Consider the following 23,017-nt stretch of genomic DNA (forward strand, 5'->3'; position numbering starts at 1 on the left):
TGCAAAAAACCCAGTTGATGGACAGAATGTAGAACAATGTCATACATTCACCCCAGTACAAGGATCTGGGCCTAAATCCATCGTTTTTTGCACTCCACACCACCCTGGGTTAGACACTGGCTATATGCAAATCAGCTCTGACCCTGTGCCTCATGGGAACAGTCCAGTCCGAACTACCAAGCCATGTCTTTCCCAGACCGGAATCAAGCATCCAAGGACCGGTTTCTGGCTAACTGCCTTCATCAGCCTGGATAGCTTGACTCCAGTGGTGTGGAGAGCCTGGGACTCACGTCTGAGCATACCCAGCCCACTCGGGGTGACAAATGCAAAAACAACAATTGATGGACAGAATGCAGAACAATGTCACACATTCACCCCAGTACAGAGATCTGGGCCTAAATCCATCGAGTGAGCTAAAGAATTGTGATGGATTAAACCCAGATCAGTTGAATGGGGGTGAGTGTTTGATTTGTTCAAACGCTCCGTCCATCATCCGCTTTTGTATTGCTTTGTTCGCCCTAAGTTGGCAGGGTATGCTCATATTTATTTAGGTTCTTGTATAGCGCAGGAATTCCATCTCCGAGGAGATATCTCCGCGCTTCGTTGTTCCGAAGATAAGTAGAGACAAAGAATCTGTGTGACATAACTAAGATTGCTGAGTAGGAAACAGATACGTCTTCAGACATTTTTTAAAGGTGGGGAGATTGGGGTTTAATCTAAGAGAAGGGGGTAGTGAGTTCCAGAGAGTGGGTCCTCTAAATGAGAGGGCTCGACCTCCTTGTCTTTCTCTTTTGATCCTAGGGATCTGTAGTAGAGCTTGGTTTTCAGATCTTAGAGTTCTTCCAGGTTGGTAGGGTTGAAAGATTTCAGTCCGATCCCTAGGACCAATTCCATATAGGCATTTGTGAATGGTGCAACAAATCTTAAATTGTACTCTCTGGCGTGTGGGAAGCCAGTGTAGTTTGTTGAGTAGGGGATGGGAAGGGGATCTAGCAGGGGCATTGAGGATCAGCCTGGCGGCTGTATTATGAACAACCTGTAGCCTCCTCAACTGTTCCGCATTGGCAGATATAAGCAATCCATTGCAGTAGTCAAGCCTGCTAATTACTAGAGCCTGCACTAGTGTTCTTCGGTGATGATCTCCTAAATAGGGGAAAAACCCTTCTGAGTAGGCCAATCATTCTCATACAGGTTCCCGTGACCTGAGTGGCATGGTCTTTTAGCACCAGTGGTTGGTCCAACTTGACACCCAGATCTTTCACACTTTCCTTTGGGCACGGAGCCGTGCCTAGTTCAGGAGGCCACCATTCAGGTGACCAAAGGAGTGGGGCATTTCCAAAGAGCATGACCTCCGTCTTACCCATATTGCATTGTAGGCAATTGGAGGTCATCCATCCAGCTATTGCTCTCATTCCAGCAGCAAAGTAATTTTTTACTGCAGAAGTCATATTTTGGAATGGGAACAGCAGCTGGGTGTCGTCTGCATAGGATATTGCTGTGAACCCATATTTCCTTGCAACATTCGCCAAGGGGGCCACATACACATTAAATAATGTGGGGCTTAAACATGAGCCCTGTGGAACCCCCTTAGTGAGCTCCCTAGAGGTGGAATAGTGGGAGCCCAAGCGAACATTTTGGGATGGATTGGAAATGAAGCTTTTCAACCATGATAGAGCAGTTCCCTCCACTCCTATTCCCTCTAGACGACTGATCAAGGTGTCATGAGATATCGTATCGAAGGCAGCGGATAAATCCAATAGCACCAGAATCATAGAGCCTCCTCTATCCTGTGCCATTCGAATGGTATTGGTCACGGAGAGGAGAGCTGATTCTGTGCTATGGTTTGGCCTGAACCCAGATTGAGAAGGGTCCAGACCATCCGCTGCCTCGATAAATTTAGAGAGATGAGAATTGACATGTCTCTCCGTCATCTTACTGAGATGGGGTAGGAGGGATATAGGGCGTAGATTATTACGGTCTGACCATGGTAGCGCGGTGTTTTTGCGAATAGGGTTCACTACTGCCTTTTTCCAATCTTTGGAAATCTTTCCTTCTTTGAGGGAAAGATTAATCAATGCTTTAAAGCTTGGAGCCAAAATGCTACCCAGAGGAGCAATCATCTTGGCAGGCAATAGATCAGTTGGTGAACCTGATTTAATTAAGTGAAGTAACATATATATACTTCAGTAAGGCTAATCTCTGGGATTGAAGTCAGAGTAGGTCTGTTTATTTCACCGATGGTAGACTCAAAGCTAGGACTATTGATGGTATCTCTATTATTTAGTGTCTTAGTAATTTTTTCATAGATTAAATCTATTTTTTTCTCAAAGAACATAGAGACCTCATCACATAGGTTTTGATTAAAATCGTCTGGACTTTCACAGGCTGTGGGCTTAACAAAGGATTGTAGGACTTTAAAAAGTTCCCTAGTGGAATTTCCAGCCTCTGAAATTTGTAAGTCAAGTTTGTGTCTCCGAGCTTTTTTTATATTTTTGAAGTAATTGGACTGAGCTTCTAGATAAAGTTTTATTAATTGGAGTGTGAGTTTTTTCTCCAAACTCCTCCATTTTTATTTTTCAGCTCTTAATTCTTCTGTGTACCATGTTTCTGTTTTTGATTTAGCACATTGTTTATGCAATTCTAATGGCGCAAGTAAATCAATGGCCTCTAGGAGTGCTTTATTAAACTTGGCTAAGCCTGCTTCAATGTTATCCTCTTCGGAGAAAATAGGTTCTTTCCATATTTGCTGTAGTGTTTCTGGGGTTATTTTATGCCATTTTCGTTTCCATATGGCTGGGAGGGGTTTTTGGGATCGTGAATGAGGGCCAAGTAATTGAAAGGATAACAAGTAATGGTCTGACCAATTAATGAGAGTAGGAGGGCAGCATATTATTTTGGGACAGTTGGTTAAAATTAAATCCAATGTGTGGCCACCCATATGTGTTGGGCCATTGTTCTGGATTTTAAGCCCTAAACTGGATAGATCACCAAGTAAAGATATAGTATCTGGATTGTTTGATACATCTGTATGAATGTTAAAGTCTCCAAGGAGAATGAAATCTTCATTGTCTCTATAATACGGGGCTAATAATTCCATAAGAGTTAATGAGAAGTCCGAGCATAGACCAGGGGGACGATATAGCAAAGCCCCTTTCCACTGTGATTTAGGGGAAGAGGAAAATCTGAAAATCATTATTTCCATCTGGGCATTGCTATACTGGTCAAGTACTGAAACCTTTAAATGCTCTTTATAGACAACAGCCACACCGCCTCCAATTTTAACCAAACGATCTAGGTATAGGATCTTGTATCCAGCAGGGATCCCTAGCATAATTACAGGGATGGTGTGGGGTTTTAGCCAGGTTTCTGTGAGAAAACAGATATCTGGCATGTCTGAATTAATAAGATCCCACAGTTGTTGGTGGTGTTTGGGTAGCGAGCGTATATTCAATAAAAAACACTTAAATCCTGGGGGTCCTTTCCTGGCAGCATGGTTAAAAGTATGCGCGCTAACAGTACCTGTTAGGGGAGGAATCCGATCAGGAAGTATCGTCTCGGCTATAATGTCCACGTCAGTGGGAGAATCCCTAGTTAGGCATGTGTTCGTAGCCTGAAAGCGACAGTTAGCACAGGAGAAAGGGCCTTCAAAATTGGGCCAAGAATCTCGTATGCATGTCGCACTTGAGGTCGAAGTCAGACAGAGGAGCTTTTCTCTAGAGTAGCATATATTGGAGCTAACCTGTGTCTTCGATGTTCCAGACACCAACGCCATATCCCTTGTCCCGTCCTGTCACGGACCGGCACAGACGGGCTTTTCTTCGGTGCTTCTTAGGCGCGCTCGAGGGCGCCCCCTGCGCGCAACCGCTGCGCGCTTGTTGGGGGGGCGTAGCTAAATAGCCCTGCAGACGGTGACGGCTAGAGCGCTAACCTCCGCTCTAGCGGAAGTGAGAATTGGTATGCCTGGCTCTTACCTGTCCGCCCTCCGCTCTACGGCAATAATTGCCGAGTCGGACCGGGGCGGGCAGGCTTCAATATCGAGCTAGACAATGCGGGGGAGAGTATTTAGGAATTTAAGGCAATTATGGTTTTGATTTGTGGATTATTAAAATCAATCCTAACAAATATTAAAATTCAATGGTTAAACAGTAAAAATGCCTAAACTTGCTCAGACGTGAGTCCCTTGCTCATTGGCCACTGGATTCAAGATAGCCTGGCTGATGAGGATTATGAATCCGAAACCGGTCCCAGGATACTTGTTTCCGGTCCAGGGAAGACATGGCTTGGCAGTTCGTGCTGGACTGTTCCCACAAGGCACAGGGTCAGACTGATTTGCATATAGCCATGTCTGAACTGGGGTGGCTGAGTGAGCTAAAGAATGGTGATGGATTAAACCCAGATCAGTTGACTGGGGGTGAGTGTTTGATTTGCTCAAACGCTCCGTTCATCATCCCCTTTTGTATCGCCCTCCTCTCTCTGGGTATGGCAGCTCCCCCCCCCCCCCCTCCTGCCCCTCTCTTTGGGGATGGCAGCTCCCCCCCCTCCTGCCCCTCTCTTTGGGGATGGCAGCTCCCCCCCTCCGCCGCTCTCTCTGGGGATGGCAGCTCCCCCCCTCCGCCCCTCTTCTCTGGGGATGGCAGCCCCCCCCCTCCCGCCCCTTCTCTCTGGGGATGGCAGCTCCCCCCCCCCCCCCGCCCCTTCTCTCTGGGGATGGCAGCCTGCCCCTCTCTCTGGGTATGGCCGCACCCCCCCTCCGCCCATCTCTCTGGAGATGGCAGCACCCCCCTCAGCCCCTTTCTGGGAATGGCAGCATCTTCCCTCTGATGATGGTGACTGGTGATGCACAGTGGCTATCCTCCAACTCCATGCAGCATACTTTGCAGTTGTTTTCTTTTTATGGGTCTCGAGCAGTGCTGAAGCTGCCTCTCTGCCGGTGGTGGTGGTTTTATGTATGTTCTGGAAGAGAGTGATATCTGCTCCGTGGTTAAACTCTTCTGTTAACCAGCTTTTTAAAGCGATCAACCATGAAGCTCTACTTGACACACACAATCTCTCGGGCTCTCTCTCGTGAACATTTAACGTCTTACTGCTGTCCTTCCTTGGAATCCAATAACAGAACAAACCCCTGCTTAGGTGGGTCCTAGAGAAAGCTAATGGCATCTAGTTTGGGGTATCCAATAGGCTGAAACATGTCGACTATCCTTACAAAGGTTGAACTATTCCTGTAAAAAAATGTAATCGTACCCACTGGGACCATAATAACACTTTCTGATTCACCAGGAAGTAGTTTTTAACAGTTTTCCGTCTCCACATTATCCACACGGCACACCCACACCAGATGTTCGAGGTCTCCTCGTCCACTGGAGTGGAATTTTTCTTTTCTCCCCTTAAGAGCTCCCTGCAGGGTCAGGTTAGAGGCCCACATTTGTGTTTTTCTCTCAGTGAGCAGGGGCCATATGACCAAGCATGCCACCCTTTAGTGGACCAGGATTTTAAATCCATTAACCATTGTCCTTTTGATAGGCTCATATGAGGTTTGATTAGTTTTAGCCATCCGGGCACCATTGTGGTAGGATGTGAACGATTGCCAGATTGTGTCAGTGAAGCCTGTGCGAGTGTTCAGGTTGTGAACTAATGCTGGATGATTGATGCCTCTCTAAAGCTGCAAGAGGTCGGTTTTGGATCAATGTTGGATGATCGATGCCTCTCTAAAGCTGCGAGAGGTCGGTTGTGGATCCATGCTGGGTGATTGATGCCTCTCTAAAGCTGCGAGAGGTCGATTGTTGATCAATGCTGGATGATCGATGCCTCTAAAGCTGCGAAATGTCGTTGTTGATCAATGCTGGATGATCGATGCCTCTCTAAAGCTGCGAAATGTCGTTGTTGATCAATGCTGGATGATCGATGCCTCTAAAGCTGCAAGAGGTGGGCTGTAGATCAATGATGGATGCCTCTCTAAAGCTGCGAGTGGTCAGTTGTGGATCAATAATGGATGATCAATGCCTCTCTAAAGCAGCGAGAGGTCGGTTGTGGATCAATGCTGGATGATAGATGCCTCTCTAAAGCTGCGAGTGGTCAGTTGTGGATCAATGATGGATGATCAATGCCTCTCTAAAGCTGAGAGAGGTTGGTTGTGGATCAATGCTGGATGATCGATGCCTCCCTAAAGCTACGAGAGGTCGGTTGTGGATCAATGCTGGATGATAGATGCCTCTCTAAAGCTGAGAGAGGTTGGCTGTGGATCAATGCTGGATGATCGATGCCTCTCTAAAGCTGCGAGAGGTCGGTTGTGGATCAATGCTGGATGATCGATGCCTCTAAAGCTGCAAGAGGTGGGCTGTAGATCAATGATGGATGCCTCTCAAAAGCTGCGAGAGGTCGGTTGGGGATCATGGCTGGATGATAGATGCCTCTATAAAGCTGAGAGAGGTTGGCTGTGGATCAATGCTGGATGATCGAAGCCTCTCTAAAGCTGAGAGGTTGGTTGTGGATCAATGCTGGATGATCAATGCGTCTCTAAAGCTGCGGGTGGTCCGTTGTGGATCAATGATGGATGATCAATGCCTCTCTAAAGCAGCAAGAGGTCGGTTGTGGATCAATGCTGGATGATAGATGCCTCTCTAAAGCTGCGAGAGGTCGGTTGTGGATCAATGCTGGATGATAGATGCCTCTCTAAAGCTGAGAGAGGTTGGTTGTGGATCAATGCTGGATGATCGATGCCTCTCTAAAGCTGCGAGAGGTCGGTTGTGGATCAATGCTGGATGATCGATGCCTCTAAAGCTGCAAGAGGTGGGCTGTAGATCAATGATGGATGCCTCTCAAAAGCTGCGAGAGGTCGGTTGGGGATCATGGCTGGATGATAGATGCCTCTATAAAGCTGAGAGAGGTTGGCTGTGGATCAATGCTGGATGATCGAAGCCTCTCTAAAGCTGAGAGGTTGGTTGTGGATCAATGCTGGATGATCAATGCGTCTCTAAAGCTGCGGGTGGTCCGTTGTGGATCAATGATGGATGATCAATGCCTCTCTAAAGCAGCAAGAGGTCGGTTGTGGATCAATGCTGGATGATAGATGCCTCTCTAAAGCTGCGAGAGGTCGGTTGTGGATCAATGCTGGATGATCGATGCCTCTCTAAAGCTGCGAGAGGTCGGTTGTGGATCAATGCTGGATGATCGATGCCTCTAAAGCTGCAAGAGGTGGGCTGTAGATCAATGATGGATGCCTCTCAAAAGCTGCGAGAGGTCGGTTGGGGATCATGGCTGGATGATAGATGCCTCTATAAAGCTGAGAGAGGTTGGCTGTGGATCAATGCTGGATGATCGAAGTCCCTCTAAAGCTGAGAGGTTGGTTGTGGATCAATGCTGGATGATCAATGCGTCTCTAAAGCTGCGGGTGGTCCGTTGTGGATCAATGATGGATGATCAATGCCTCTCTAAAGCAGCAAGAGGTCGGTTGTGGATCAATGCTGGATGATAGATGCCTCTCTAAAGCTGCGAGAGGTCGGTTGTGGATCAATGCTGGATGATAGATGCCTCTCTAAAGCTGCGAGAGGTCTGTTGTGGATCAATGCTGGATGATCGATGCCTCTAAAGTTCAGAGAGGTTGGTTGTGGATCAATGCTGGATGATCGATGCCTCTAAAGCTGAGAGAGGTCGTTTGTGGATCAACCATCCCGACGCTCTCGGTGACGGTCGCTCCCCATGCTCCCTGCTGACCTGTGACCTAGATGAGCAGTGATCCTCTCTCACGCCATGCACAACTGCTGCCTGCTTCCTGCGGTATCGTTATTTATCTGCTGCCTGCCTTGCGATCGTGCTCTGTGCACAGCTGCTGCCTGTGACGTCATTGTTTTCCTACTGCCTGACTTGCGATCGAGCGCTGTGCCTCGCTAATATTGGCCCATTTAGATTGTTTTGATTTGTGTGCTCTCCTGGTCTGCATCGCTTGATAGGGTAATTTAGACATTCATTTGTTTATTTAGTAATTTGGCTCGTCTCCCACAGCTCATCCCCACGTTGTGCCACATCCTGGTCCGGTTTCACTTTTGCAGCCATTTGGTGCACCTGGTCCGGTTTCACTTTTGCGGCCATTTGGTGACTGTTGTGCCTCGGAGCCCGCCCTCTCCACCACGCCCCCGCCTCCCAGCTGCTCCCCCCTCGCTCCGCCCCCTTCACCATCCTCTTATGACCGATGCATTTGCGCGCAGCGTTCACGCGCAGCGGTCGCGCCCCATGCGCGCCAAAGGTAAGCCCGTCTACGCCCGTCCGCGCCTGGACCGCGCCCAGCGCCAGACGCCCTGGCCCCCGCAACCCGAACTCCACCCACATAACGTATGACGCCGTCACCCTCCTAGCCCTTAACCCCGGACGCACACCACAATGCTTCGAAGCTGCCCCAGGACGTACCCACGGTCCCTTCGCCTGCCACTCATGCAAGTTCGCCTGCACCAAGACCCACACCAAATCCACGACCTCCAAACACAGCGCCGACTCTAACCACCTGAAATGCATCCTGCTAAACACCCGCTCGATCCACAAACACGCCACAGAACTCTGGGACCTACTCGACACTGCGGCACCGGACATCGCCTTCCTTACAGAAACCTGGATGCACGCATCATCAGCACCCGACATCGCCATAGCCATCCCGGACACGTACAAGATCATCCGAAAAGACCGCACCAACCAAACAGGAGGCGGCATCGCCATCGTTCATAAGAACACCATCAGAATCACGACCAGCTTCGACGACTACCTTGCAACCGCCGAACACCTCCACTTCCAGATGCACACCGACCCCAGGACCACACTTAGAGGCACCCTCATCTACAGACCACCAGGAACCCGCAAACAATTCAGGGAAGACATCACTGACTTCATCAGCCCGCATGCCCTCCCCTCCGAGAACTACATTCTACTTGGAGACTTCAACTTCCACCTGGAAAAGAAAAACGACTGCAACACCACCACCCTTCTGGACAACATGGCCAATCTCGGACTCAAACAACTTGTTGACACCCCCACCCACTTAGCCGGACACACGCTCGACCCTATCTTCACCTCCAGCAAACACATCTCCTTCAATCATACCACCGCTCTCCATTGGACGGACCACAGTTGTGTTCACTTCAGCTACAAAACTACCACGACTCACAACCCCCCACAACCTATTCCTCGAAGAAACTGGAACAAAATCACCACCGACCAACTCCTCACATCGCTCAACCAAAATGCTCCCGCCCTCTCATCAGACCCAAACGAAGCTGCCACCAAACTCAAACAATGGATCACTCACAGCGCTGACGAATTAGCACCCCTGAAAAATCACCAGATCAAAAAAGGTAGCAAAAAGGCCCCCTGGTTCAACGATGACCTTAAGAATTCCAAGAAACTATGCCGTACTCTCGAAAAAACATGGAGAAAAAACCCAACCACTGACAACCTGACCACCTTCAAGGCAGCCACCCGCAAACACCACCAATTGATCCGCGCCACCAAGAAATCAGCATTCAAAGATCGACTAAACAACAACGCCCACAACAGCAAGGAACTATTCAACATCGTCAAAGAATTTACCAACCCCACCGCAGCCTCAAACGACATCACTCCCTCCCAAGACCTCTGCGACTCATTATCCTCATTCTTCTACAACAAAATCGCCGACATACACAACAGCTTTAAGAACATTTCGAAAGAACAGCCCACCCCACCCACTTCCAAAACAAAAGCGCTCTCTAACAACCTTAACGCCTGGAACCCAATCACCACTGAAGACACCATCCGCCTAATGAACTCCATCCATTCAGGTTCGCCAACCGACCCCTGTCCCCACCACATCTTCAACAAAGCAGACTCCATCATCGCACCCCATCTCCGTGATGTCATCAACTGCTCCTTCAACTCCGCTACCTTCCCAGAAAGCTGGAAACACGCCGAACTCACTGCCCTCCTGAAGAAGCCCACAGCTGACCCCTCTGAATTAAGAACTACCGCCCCATTTCCCTCCTCCCTTTCCCAGCCAAGGTCATTGAGAAAGCCGTCAATAGCCAGCTCGCCGCCTTCCTTGAATCCAACAACTCCCTCGACCCCTCACAGTCCGGCTTTCGAGCCAAACACAGCACCGAAACCGCCCTCATTGCAGCGACAGATGACATCCGAATGCTACTGGACAACGGAGAAACAGCTGCCCTCATCCTACTCGACCTTTCCGCCGCCTTCGACACAGTCTGTCATAGCACCCTCATACAACGCCTCAGCAACGTCGGAATACAAGGAAAAGCATTAGATTGGATCATCTCGTTCCTCGCCGGGAGAACCCAGAGAGTCCGACTCCCCCCTTTCAAATCAGAGGCCACCGAAGTCATCTGCGGAGTCCCACAAGGTTCATCACTCAGCCCCACCCTCTTCAACGTGTACATGAGCCCCCTAGCATCCATCGCGCGACAACACAACCTCAACATCATCTCCTACGCTGACGACACCCAGCTGATCCTTTCCCTCACCAAAGACCCTAACACCGCCAAAACCAATCTTCATGAAGGCATAAAAGAAGTAGCCGAATGGATGAAGAACAGCTGCCTAAAACTCAACTCAGACAAAACGGAAGTCCTCATCTTAGGATCATCCCCCTCTGCCTGGGACGACTCATGATGGCCACCGGCCCTGGGTACAGCACCCACACCCCCAGACCACGCACGCAACCTGGGCTTCATCCTAGACTCCTCCCTCTCAATGACCAGACAAGTTAACGCCGTCTCATCTCCATGCTTCAACGTCCTTCGCATGCTCAAAAAAATCTTCCGTTGGATCCCCACCGAAACAAGAAAGACGGTCACCCACGCACTGGTCACTAGCCGACTGGACTATGGAAACACCCTCTATGCCGGAACCACAGCCAAATTACAAAAAAAACTCCAACGCATCCAAAATGCATCGGCCAGACTCATATTGGACATCCCTCGCCAAGATCACATTACCGGCCACCTAAAAGCCCTCCACTGGCTTCCCGTCAACAAGAGAATAACGTTCCGTCTCCTCACCCACGCTCACAAGGCCCTCTACAAACTAGGACCCGAATGCCTCAACACACGACTGTCCTTCTACACACCCACCCGCCAACTTAGATCCTCCAACCAAGCGCTTGCCGCAGTTCCGCGCATCCACAGATCCACCACGGGAGGCAGATCCTTTTCCTACCTGGCGGCCAAGACCTGGAACTCTCTCCCCACTCACCTCCGCCTCACACAGAACCACATTTCCTTCAGAAAGGAACTTAAAACCTGGCTATTCGATAAATAATGCTTCCCCTCCCACAAGCGCCTTGAGACCCTATGGGTGAGTAGTGCGCTATACAAATTTCTGAACTTGAACTTAAACTAATGCTGGATGATCGATGCCTCTCTAAAGCTGAGAGGTCGGTTGTGGATCAATGCTGGATGATCGATGCCTCTCTAAAGCTGAGAGAGGTCTGTTGTGGATCAATGCTGGATGATCGATGTCCCTCTAAAGCTGCGAGAGGTCGGTTGTGGATCAATGCTGGATGATCGATGCCTCTCTAAAGCTGAGAGGTCGGTTGTGGATCAATGCTGGATGATCGATGTCCCTCTAAAGCTGCGAGAGGTCTGTTGTGGATCAATGCTGGATGATCGATGCCTCTCTAAAGCTGAGAGGTCGGTTGTGGATCAATGCTGGATGATCGATGTCCCTCTAAAGCTGCGAGAGGTCTGTTGTGGATCAATGCTGGATGATCGATGTCCCTTTAAAGCTGCGAGAGGTCTGTTGTGGATCAATGCTGGATGATCGATGCCTCTCTAAAGCTGAGAGGTCGGTTGTGGATCAATGCTGGATGATCGATGCCTCTCTAAAGCTGAGAGAGGTCTGTTGTGGATCAATGCTGGATGATCGATGCCTCCCTAAAGCTGAGAGAGGTTGGTTGTGGATCAATGCTGGATGATAGATGCGTCTCTAAAGCTGCGAGTGGTCAGTTGTGGATCAATGCTGGATGATCGATGCCTCTCTAAAGCTGCGAGTCTCTTGGTGGCTTTTCATCTATTTTTCTCTTTCGTGCCTGCCTCGCTTTCCTCTCTCACGCCATCCCTTTATCTGGCTTTTTCTCTCATCTCTCTGCTAGCCTCTATCTCTTCGCTCCCTTGACTCCATCTGCTCTGCATGGTCTCTGTTCCTCTCCTTCTCTCCAGTAACTCTTCCTTCATCGGTTTTGCCTCAGATCTTTTTGATGGGCCTTTGTGTCTCACTCTTATGTGTCCACTTTCTCCTCTGTTCTCTTTCCTTCTGTCTTCTTTTGCTTCTCCCTGCTAGTTGCTTGATGTACTGCTTATTTTGTTATACGCTTAACCCCACAATACCAACTGGTTTAGACCGTAACTACTTTAAGTCATGACTTGTACAATAGCTTCTTTTTTCCTATTTTAATTTGTCTTTCTTTTTATTTTTCTCCAGTTCTGCATTTTTCAGCTGGTGAGTGCAGAAAGTAATCGCTACAGCCTGGACCACCTCTCGACGCTATTCACAAACCAGGTGAATTGTGCTTTGTTTCAGACAACTTTAAGCAGATTTTGGGGCGAGGTAGCACACAGCCTTTTCTGCGCTTTGCCTCCAAACACTCTGTGTTGACACATTGTCTCACAACCCTACTGTGGCTACTTTTGAAAATAGGCATGACGTTTTTTTTTATTTACTAAAACCAAAATAGTAGCTTTTCTTCTGCCATCAGCCTGAGGGGAAATACAGTGGCTTTTTCTCTGTCTAGTAGTTAATTTTTTTTTTTACTTTTAAAGACTGACTGCCACACTTGGGTTATTCTTACAGAGTTGTGTTGTTGAGATTAAAGGGCTTTTCAGACTGTTGTGTAGTACTGAATAATAGATGGATATGATAGACGTGCTCCACACAACACTTGAATAACTGAGCACATCCGTATCTTCCACCAGGAAACGCTGGTCGACTTCACACTGACGTCGACGGACCTTTGGGCGCTCTGGCAAGATGATGAGAACCAGACGATAGTGAAGCACACCAACTACGAGCAGTGAGTACCGCCCGCCTGGAGAACGAGAAATATTGGTGTGCTTTCGTGGTGGGGCGGTTTGTGTGAAGTGCTGTGTGCATGTTGTGTGTAATTTGGGAGCGTGCTTGTTCCGACTTGAGATGGGTGGTGCTGGGAATGTTTTATAATCTACTATCACAAACGTGGCGGGGGTCGTGCATGTGGTGATTGGGGGGCCTTTGCGCGCTGTAAGTTAGTTGTTATATTAGTTGTGTCTCTGGAAGTGGTCTGAGGACTAAACAGATGTTGGTTAGTGGAATCCCTTTCTGAGAGTCCTGGGGCAGTCGGTGGTTACCAGGCAGTGTCATTGATTCATTGATTGATTCAGTATGTAAAAACAACCATAAAAGCGATTAACAATAGCACATAATTGTAATCGAGAATAAAAGGGAAAGCCCTTGCAGATCTATTTACATCAATAGCAAAGGTACATAGCAAAACATTTTGGGAACCCTTCCATCCAGTTTCCATAAAATGATGACATCATAAAACAATACCTTTATGTTTATATAGATTGCTTTGATGATAAAAAGTGCAACATTAAAGCAAACCCAAGTATCAATTAACTCCAGCATATATTTCAGGGCAACAATATGTGATCTGATATTTTGTGCACGAATAAGAGGTTTTAAATAATGGCTTTTAAAATTAGAATACAAATCACAGATTAACATAAAATGCCTGGTCCGTTGCTTGCTCTGGCCATCACAGGGGGGCGTGTCTGGAGGACAAGACTTCATGGAGGGAAAGACCACTAAATGGTGCTGTAAGAAACTGGCTCTATTTATACTACATCAGAACAATCTCAAGGGGTAGAGGGGGAGGGAAATAGGTAAGGCAGCCCCCCACTCAAATAGAATTCAAACAATTGGAGCCTCACCTAAATTCAACTGCATCCATATAAAAGACCAAAATGATAGGGACTGCTTGTCAGTAATACTCCGCGGGATATGTCTAATAACATAAGTCCTTAGGTCAAGATGCGTACTTCTCCAATATAAAATCACACAGGACAACATACAGTTCACCCAGGAAAAGGTGTGAAAAATAGAGAGAGTACCTCACGGTAGAACAACCCGAGGGGGGTTCCCGGTTAGCAATTGCTGGTATACCCACTTCTCATCATTGGCCACTCTCTCTATGTGAAAAGACAAACGTGCACTAGATAGAATAATAGTGCGGACGTGAGAATAGTAGTGAAAAACACAAATAGTGACAAACGTATCAACACTGACACCAAATTGTAGTGTACAGAAACACATAAACAGACCCCTAACCAACCACAAAAAATAATTGTGTAGCAGGGCTTTGCTTGCTTTACCGTTTTATTCTGACACAGCAAACCCCACCTGTTTAAAAATGGTTCCTCCCCGGGAGATCCACAGGCACAGTCCCTGTGCCAAGGCTTGCTTATGCCTTCTATTTTATGCACTTCATGGCTCTAAGCCCTGGAAGCCCCTAGGCTTCTTAAAATGGTCACAAGAAGGCCAGTAGTTTGTGTCTTTTGTATAGTGACAAACGCAGGAGCGCCGAGGAGCACATAGGCAAGTCCGGATCAACAAGAAGAGAGCGGGCAGAGATAAGCTTTAAAAGGCCTATCTGAGTGACGTTGGTTATGGGGGACTTGTCCTATGGCACCCACACTGTCCCTGCTGACTCTGTTCTCAGGGGTCATCCATTGAGCCACAGGATCAGAACGTAAACAGCGCCGTAAGAGTCTTTTTTTACTTTCTGTAGTCGCCACACCCTGCCTTTCCCCGCACTCTCCCCAGCAAACACCAGAGTTGTTGAGGGGCTAAAGGTGAGGCACAGGGTTCAACCTGCGACGACGAGATCAAAGGGTACGTAACGTCATCTAAAGGCAGTGAAACGATACAAGCAAGACCCACTGCGCCTGCGCAACTCCACTAAATTCAAAACCTCGACTAATCGAGCTCTCTGGGGACTCCATTCCGTACAGTGGCCATGCCCATCACACTCCAAACCAGCACGAGGCATTAAGGGCCAGCTGGTGTTTGCACATTATACCAAGCCTACAGCAAGACGAGGGGGTGCTATCCAACACTTCCTGTTTCCGTTTACACCAACTACGAAAACAAAAGTCTGGCATCAGGCTGCCTCCAACTCCAGGTTTATTCCTGATGGGGCCTCAAGCGGCCACTCCTCGGACTCCAGCTTATTTACACTCCCAGGCGTCATCCTGTACACATAATCCTGTAGACGTCCTTTTGCAGACGTCATCCTGCAGGCATCTTCGTACAGACGTCCTCCTGCAGGCATCTTCTTGCAGACGTCCTCCTGCAGGCGTCTTCTTGCAGACGTCCTCCTGCAGGCGTCTTCTTGCAGACGTCCTCCTGCAGGCGTCTTCTTGCAGACGTCCTCCTGCAGGCGTCTTCTTGCAGACGTCCTCCTGCAGACGTCCTCCTGCAGGCATCTTCGTACAGACGTCCTCCTGCAGGCATCTTCGTACAGACGTCCTCCTGCAGGCATCTTCGTACAGACGTCCTCCTGCAGGCATCTTCGTACAGACGTCCTCCTGCAGGCATCTTCGTGCAGACGTCCTCCTGCAGGCATCTTCGTGCAGACGTCCTCCTGCAGGCGTCTTCGTGCAGACGTCCTCCTGCAGGCGTCTTCTTGCAGACGTCCTCCTGCAGGCGTCTTCTTGCAGACGTCCTCCTGCAGGCGTCTTCTTGCAGACGCCCTCCTGCAGGCGTCTTCTTGCAGACGCCCTCCTGCAGGCGTCTTCTTGCAGACGCCCTCCTGCAGGCGTCTTCTTGCAGACGTCCTCCTGCAGGCGTCTTCTTGCAGACGTCCTCCTGCAGGCGTCTTCTTGCAGACGTCCTCCTGCAGGCGTCTTCTTGCAGACGTCCTCCTGCAGGCGTCTTCTTGCAGACGTCCTCCTGCAGGCGTCTTCTTGCAGACGTCCTCCTGCAGGCATCTTCTTGCAGACGTCCTCCTGCAGGCATCTTCTTGCAGACGTCCTCCTGCAGGCATCTTCTTGCAGACGTCCTCCTGCAGGCATCTTCTTGCAGACGTCCTCCTGCAGGCATCTTCTTGCAGACGTCCTCCTGCAGGCATCTTCTTGCAGACGTCCTCCTGCAGGCATCTTCTTGCAGACGTCCTCCTGCAGGCATCTTCTTGCAGACGTCCTCCTGCAGGCATCTTCGTGCAGACGTCCTCCTGCAGGCATCTACTTGCAGACGTCCTCCTGCAGGCATCTTCGTACAGACGTCCTCCTGCAGGCATCTTCGTACAGACGTCCTCCTGCAGGCATCTTCTTGCAGACGTCCTCCTGCAGGCATCTTCTTGCAGACGTCCTCCTGCAGGCATCTTCTTGCAGACGTCCTCCTGCAGGCATCTACTTACAGACGTCCTCCTGCAGGCATCTTCGTACAGACGTCCTCCTGCAGGCATCTTCTTGCAGACGTCCTCCTGCAGGCATCTTCGTGCAGACGTCATCCTGCAGGCATCTTCTTGCAGACGTCCTCCTGCAGGCATCTTCTTGCAGACGTCCTCCTGCAGGCATCTTCTTGCAGACGTCCTCCTGCAGGCATCTTCTTGCAGACGTCCTCCTGCAGGCATCTTCTTGCAGACGTCCTCCTGCAGGCATCTTCTTGCAGACGTCCTCCTGCAGGCATCTTCTTGCAGACGTCCTCCTGCAGGCATCTTCTTGCAGACGTCCTCCTGCAGGCATCTTCTTGCAGACGTCCTCCTGCAGGCATCTTCTTGCAGACGTCCTCCTGCAGGCATCTTCTTGCAGACGTCCTCCTGCAGGCATCTTCTTGCAGACGTCCTCCTGCAGGCATCTTCTTGCAGACGTCCTCCTGCAGGCATCTTCGTGCAGACGTCCTCCTGCAGGCATCTTCGTGCAGACGTCCTCCTGCAGGCATCTTCGTGCAGACGTCCTCCTGCAGGCATCTTCGTGCAGACGTCCTCCTGCAGGCATCTTCTTGCAGACGTCCTCCTGCAGGCATCTTCTTGCAGACGTCCTCCTGCAGGCATCTTCTTGCAGACGTCCTCCTGCAGGCATCTTCTTGCAGACGTCCTCCTGCAGGCATCTTCTTGCAGACGTCCTCCTGCAGGCATCTTCTTGCAGACGTCCTCCTGCAGGCATCTTCTTGCAGACGTCCTCCTGCAGGCATCTTCTTGCAGGTGTCCGAATTCCTGTGCATTTTATTGGGTGTCAGCCAGGCGCAGGAGCTGTGCAGTAGAGTCCTTGGGTCCTGTTTACAGGCTCTGTACAGGTGGATAGACGGCACCTGGTACATAGCTAACCACCAAAACTGAGCAGGTATGTTGGTGGTGTTCTGAACTTTTGGAGATGGCTCGCCCACCCAACAGCCTTATCCAAGGTCATTAGCCCTACTTTTGCCCCTAGTTTTCAGTGGCAGCGCAGTCACTGGCGGTGTTACACGACCCCAGTCCTGGCCCGTCTTGATACAATTACCATGGTAGACCGCGCAGAGGGCCTTACAGACTGGGGTTGGCGCACAGACATGGATCTTTGGAAAGCACTGTAAAGCGCCTTGCGGTAGCTGCAGAGCGCTTTGAATCAGATTCACACAATAGTGAGATCGGTTTAAGTTCTGAGTCACAACCCACGAGTTGGCGATGGCTGGGATTGTCATTCCTGGCCTCCGCTGACCATGAGTGCTTTCCGAAAGGCAGTCCAGCTGAGGATGTAGACTACATCTGTAGTAGACAACGGGTGACACAGTCGTGCCATGTCTTCCAGAGAGCACACCTGCCACTGCTGATGTAATTAAAAGTGAGGTTAAAAGCACGTAAACGAAAATTCAGTGCTTAGCTTAGTGTGCCGCCGACTGGTATTTTGCTTCTTCTGTCATTACATCCAGATATATCATACATCAAGTAACATTACACCTACAACAAGCCAGTACTATTGGCTTTGCCAATGGTTGTTAGTTGCATAACATAAATAAACAACTACCATGCCTTTGTAGTATAGCATGTAGGAAATGCTTCAGTTCTGGAACGAAGGGTACTCCGACCCTCTATTATGTTGTATTTTTTCATTTTTATGTGTTGTCTCTATAGCTTACATCGTAATCACATATCTTTTGTTGACCAAACACGTACTCCTATTGTCTGTCATCTGTGTGTGAATTTTGTGCCATAGTGGCATACTTAAGTCTCGCATTACTGAAAATTACAGCTATTGGTGTTGCATTATTATTTGCAACACCAAAAGCTCAAACCTTTACTAATGCGAGACCTATTACTGCACTGGAATTCCACCCTCAGCAGCACTAGGGTGGCCGGGTGCAGAGTGTTGAGGCCCAATGTTATCCTATGGAGGATAGGGGGCCTCCGGTTGGTGGCAGCTGGCAAGCAGGCCACAGGGTTGTGGGAGCAAAGCTCTTAGGGTTTAGCTCAGGGCTAGTTGGGGACCAAAGTAGCACCAAAGGTGCAGCCTCAGCGGCACTGGGGCGGCCGGGTGCAGGGTGCTGTTTTGAGGTCGGGTGCCCTATTGTTTCCAATGGAGAACCTCTGGAACAAAGAAACACTGCAGGTCAGGGACGAGGATCTTCCAGGAGCGACCACCACTTCGACTGGTTCGTTGGAATATTGAAGGTTGGTTAGGCACCGTTGTTTTGGGCACACATGGCCGTGGGGCGTCGGGTGCAGGGGTCCCTTGGGAAGTTGGATTTTTTTACCCACTCTGGTCGCGGTGGGGGGGGTCCTCTGGATTGAGGCTGCAGGTGTCGTCAGGAGGCTTGAGGCAGGTCGGGGGTCGCCGGTTCTCGGGTCAGAATCGCCGGGGGACCTCCTCGTGGTGTTTTGTTCACTCAAACACGGGCCGGGCTCGGCGGGTGCAGAGTGGGCTGGATTCGCGGTTTCTAACTGGCACCAGAAGCTGCAGTTTAAACACTTCGGTGTTCACAGGAGAACAGCTGGGAACGTGAATGCAGGCAGGGGTTTTTGAACAAATGTGGTGTTCACTGGAGATTCAGTCTTTGAAGTGAAGGCAGGCAGGTTCTACTGGGTTTTTGAGGTTGCTGGCTGCAGGACACACCGGGATTTCACAGGAGCAGGTTTGACGGGAGACAGGCCTGTAGGGCTGAGGCCAAGTCAGTGGGCGTCGTCCTTGTTAGCTCTACACGGCTTTTCATCCTTCTTATCTTCTCTTCTTGTGGTTTCTGCATCTGAGGAAGGAAGGCAGGTTCAGGGTGCCCCGAAATTCTGATGTTAGGGGCGTTACAGGTAGGTAAAGGGCAGGGACCACTGGTTCCCTTCCCTGGGGTGGGTACACCCCCTATTCTGCCACTCTCCAGTGGGAGGGGGGCAGGAGCCTGTCTCTGGTTGGCTGGGTCCCCCCATCCTCAAGATAGCCCACAAACACACTGCCCTGGCATAGATCAGTTACCGCTCTAGCTGGGTGCACTGTACCAGTGGTGAGGGTACAGGTGCATGAGCCCTGCGCCCCTACAGTACCCAGGACCATTCCTGGGCACTGTAAGTGCAGTGATGCCATTAAGAGTATATGGGGCTGGGAGGTTGTCATTACGAACTCCACAGCACCATAATGGCTACACTGAAGACTGAGAAGTTTGGTATCAAACTTCTCAGCACATTAAACCCACACTGATGCCAGTGTGGGATTTAATGTGAAATGCACGACAGAGGGCATCTAAGGGATGCCCCCTGAAACTCTACCAACTCCCAGTGACCTGACTAGGCCGCCACAACCAGACATATTTCTGGACCCCTGGGACGAGAGCTTGATGCTCTCAGGGGGCCTGAAACAATGTACATCCTGGGACGAGGTGCCAAGCCTCCTCCCCCAGGATGGACAGGGTTAACGAAGGGGAAGCTTCAAAGGTATGCCGGCTTTGTGAGCCTCTCCAGACCATTTGCTGCTTTCAGCAACTGGTCCCCACTGGTTATACCCCCAACTTTGGGTGGGGACCCAGCGGGAAAAACAAAGTGAGGAAGAGAGGTGTGCCCACCTCTGCCAACTTCACCCATAAGGTGGGGGAGGCGAGGTGAAGCACAACCTCGAGCCCCCTGCATCTTGAGGATAGGGCAACCCAGCCAACCAGGGACAGGCTCCTGCCCCCCTCCCACTGGAGAGTGGCAGAATAGGGGTGTACCCACCCCAGGGAAGGGACCCATTGGAAGTGTTTAAACTGCTGCTTCTGGTGCCAGCCAGAAACCGCAAATCCAGCATACACTGCACCCGCCGAGCCCGGCCCGTGTTTGAGTGAACAAACACCACGAGGAGGTTCCCCCGGCGATCCTGACCAGAGATCCGGCGACCCGTGACCTGCCTCAAGCCTCCAGACAACGCCTGCAGCCTCAATCCAGAGAACCACCCCTACTCCGACCAGAGTGGGTAAGAAAATCCAACATCCAAAGGCACCCCTGCACCTAACGCCCCACGGCCTCGTGTGCCCAACCCAGCAGTGCCTAACCATCCCTCTGCATCCCAACTTACCCCTCGAAGTGGTGGTCACTCCTGGAAGAACCTCGTCCCCGAGTCTGCAGTGTTTCTTTGTCTCAGAGAATCTCCATTGAAATCAACAAGGCACCCAAACACAAAACATCACCCTGCACCCGGCTGCCCTAGCGCCGCTGAGAGTGCCCCTTTTGTGCTAACCTGGTCACCAACTTGCCCTGAGCTTAACCCTAGGAGCTTTCCTCCCGCAACCCTGTGGCCTGCTTGCCAGCCGCCACCAATTGGAGTCCCCCTATCCTCCATAGGATAACATCGGGCCTCAACACTCTGCACCCGGCCACCCTAGTGCCACAGAGGGTGCATCAACAGTGCATCACTGACCCTGGGGGGACACCTGAGTCTAACCCCAGAACCCCAAGCCAAAAAACTGATTACTTACCTCGAAACCGAGAAACTAACTTACCTGCTAAGTGAATTTCCCCCCGTAGGATAACATTGGTGGTTCTATGTGAAAAAGTGTCAACGTTTGAAATGCAATAATAATCTTTAAAAATCGTACCTTTAACCAAAACCAGTACAAGTTACACTGCAATTTTGAACTGTGTTCATACAAGTAATTTACTACTGAAAAGTATTTTTATGCTCACCTGCACCAGGCTTGCTTGGTTCTAGAAATAAAAAAACAGTATAACTTTTGATACAAAACAATTGGCCTAGGGTTCAGTCCTTGAGTGTGTGAAACCCTTTTGCTGACTGAGAGTGTACAACAAATGCTTTACACTGTCCTCTGGTACTGCCTTACTGCTCGACCAAGCTACCACTTTAGAGAGTAAGGTTATATCTGACTTTAGCCTCTGTTATACCACTGGAGACTGGGGACTCTGTACACACTGTACCTCACTTTGGTGCAGTGTACACACTGTACCTCACTTTGGTGCAGTGTACACACTGTACCTCACTTTGGTGCAGTGTATATAGAGCCACTTTCTTACAAATGTCTTTTATTAAAAGATTGAATCTCATTATCATATGGATCTGTTTTTGCTATTCCTCTGCTTGTTGACTTTACAATGTCTATGGAGGAAGAACCGATACTAAGAGAATTAAACCACTTTTTACTCAACTTTGTTTTTTATTTTTTTTAGTAACCCAGCCGGGCAGTGGAGCCAAGTGTTTGTTTTGCCCCTGCCAGAGGAGGAGGTGAATATTAGTGACGAGCAGGACCCCAGGGTGAGTATCGAAATATTTGATAAGAGTTTAATCAAGCTTTGTGCTAGTTCCCTTCTGACTCCTATCTTCTTAAAAGTGCCTGTCCCCAGCGTGCCTGTCCCCAGCGTGCCTGTCCCCAGAGTGCCTGTCCCCAGAGTGCCTGCGATTAATGGTTCACAGACACCAGAAGTGAAGTCTCAGCACAGATCCTTTACAGTCACCTGGGAGAGCCCCATCTACCTTTTTCCACCCACCAACTAGGTAGATGTTGTGGACTTTTTTTTCTAGCTCCGTAATGTGGAGGTTCGAGGCATGTGGGCTGCTAAATTCATATCTAGTGCATAGATCGCCGCCTAGTGTTGGGTCCGGATGATTGCACATTGTTGTCCTGGAAGAGTCTTCGAAGTATCACGAGATAGGTGGCTCCTCCCCTGGACTACAGTGCGCATGGGCATCGGCTCCATCCCCAGATTGTTTTTTTCCGCCATTGGGTTCGGATGTGATTTCGACGCCTCCTTGTCGGAATCGAAAAAATAACTTCCTTAAGGCCAAAAGGCCTTCGATACTCGCGTCGGTATTGTTGCGAACGGTCCCGAGCATCGTCCGACTCTTCGTGTCGGAATTCTGGGGAGTTGCTACTCTTCGGACATCGAGGTCCTGTACTCGCAGCGAGACACCGACGAAATCATCATGGAACGGAGTCCGTTCAAGCGCTGCCCCGTGTGTGGGTCCAAGTACCCACACATCGACGTGCATCCAGTTTGTAATAAATGTCTCTCGCCGGATCACGACGAGGGCAACTGCATGGCCTGCTCCAAATTCAGGTCAAAGAAGACACTCAAGCATCGGCGCGCGGCGCGCCTCGAGGCCTTGCACGCAGCACCGGCACCCGACGACATATTCGACGACCCCGCAGAAGACGGCCAAAGCCATCATCTTCAAATTTCACCACCATCAACGGAGGTCGAGGCCGATCCTGAAGAATACATCGATGGACGGAGCCAAGACCTTGAAAACGTCGATGAGGTAGGGGACGACGAAGAAGTCTATGGGGCCGCGGAAGATAGCTCAGAGGAAGAGCTATGCCCCGAAAGTTACTCGACTCAGGCTCAGGTCACGGGATCGCCACTCGGCCTTACCCACGACCCTGCACCGATATCCCCAGCCCCGCCTTCGGGCCCGGCCACGGATACACCGGAGGAGCCGTTGTTGCGCGTATCGAAACTGAAACCGCAACCAGTACAGTCGACAACATCTAAGATGGCCGACGTCACGCCTAAACCGAAACCGAAACCTACGGCCTCGACAACATCTAAGATGGCCGAAGA

General features: G+C 50.0%; 1 protein-coding gene across 1 annotated transcript in view; it reads left to right on the plus strand.

Annotated features, from left to right (window-relative positions):
• Nucleotides 1-23,017, plus strand: part of NUP160 (nucleoporin 160) — a 289,550-nt gene that overhangs the window by 37,115 nt on the left and 229,418 nt on the right. The window contains exons 8-10 of the mRNA XM_078684503.1: nucleotides 12,454-12,531; nucleotides 12,945-13,042; nucleotides 21,626-21,710. Of these exons, the coding sequence (XP_078540629.1) occupies nucleotides 12,454-12,531; nucleotides 12,945-13,042; nucleotides 21,626-21,710 (261 nt within the window). The remainder of the gene's footprint in view (nucleotides 1-12,453; nucleotides 12,532-12,944; nucleotides 13,043-21,625; nucleotides 21,711-23,017) is intronic.

The sequence above is a fragment of the Lissotriton helveticus genome, chromosome 3_2 (assembly GCF_964261635.1).
Source record: "Lissotriton helveticus chromosome 3_2, aLisHel1.1, whole genome shotgun sequence".
Classification (NCBI taxonomy): domain Eukaryota; kingdom Metazoa; phylum Chordata; class Amphibia; order Caudata; family Salamandridae; genus Lissotriton; species Lissotriton helveticus.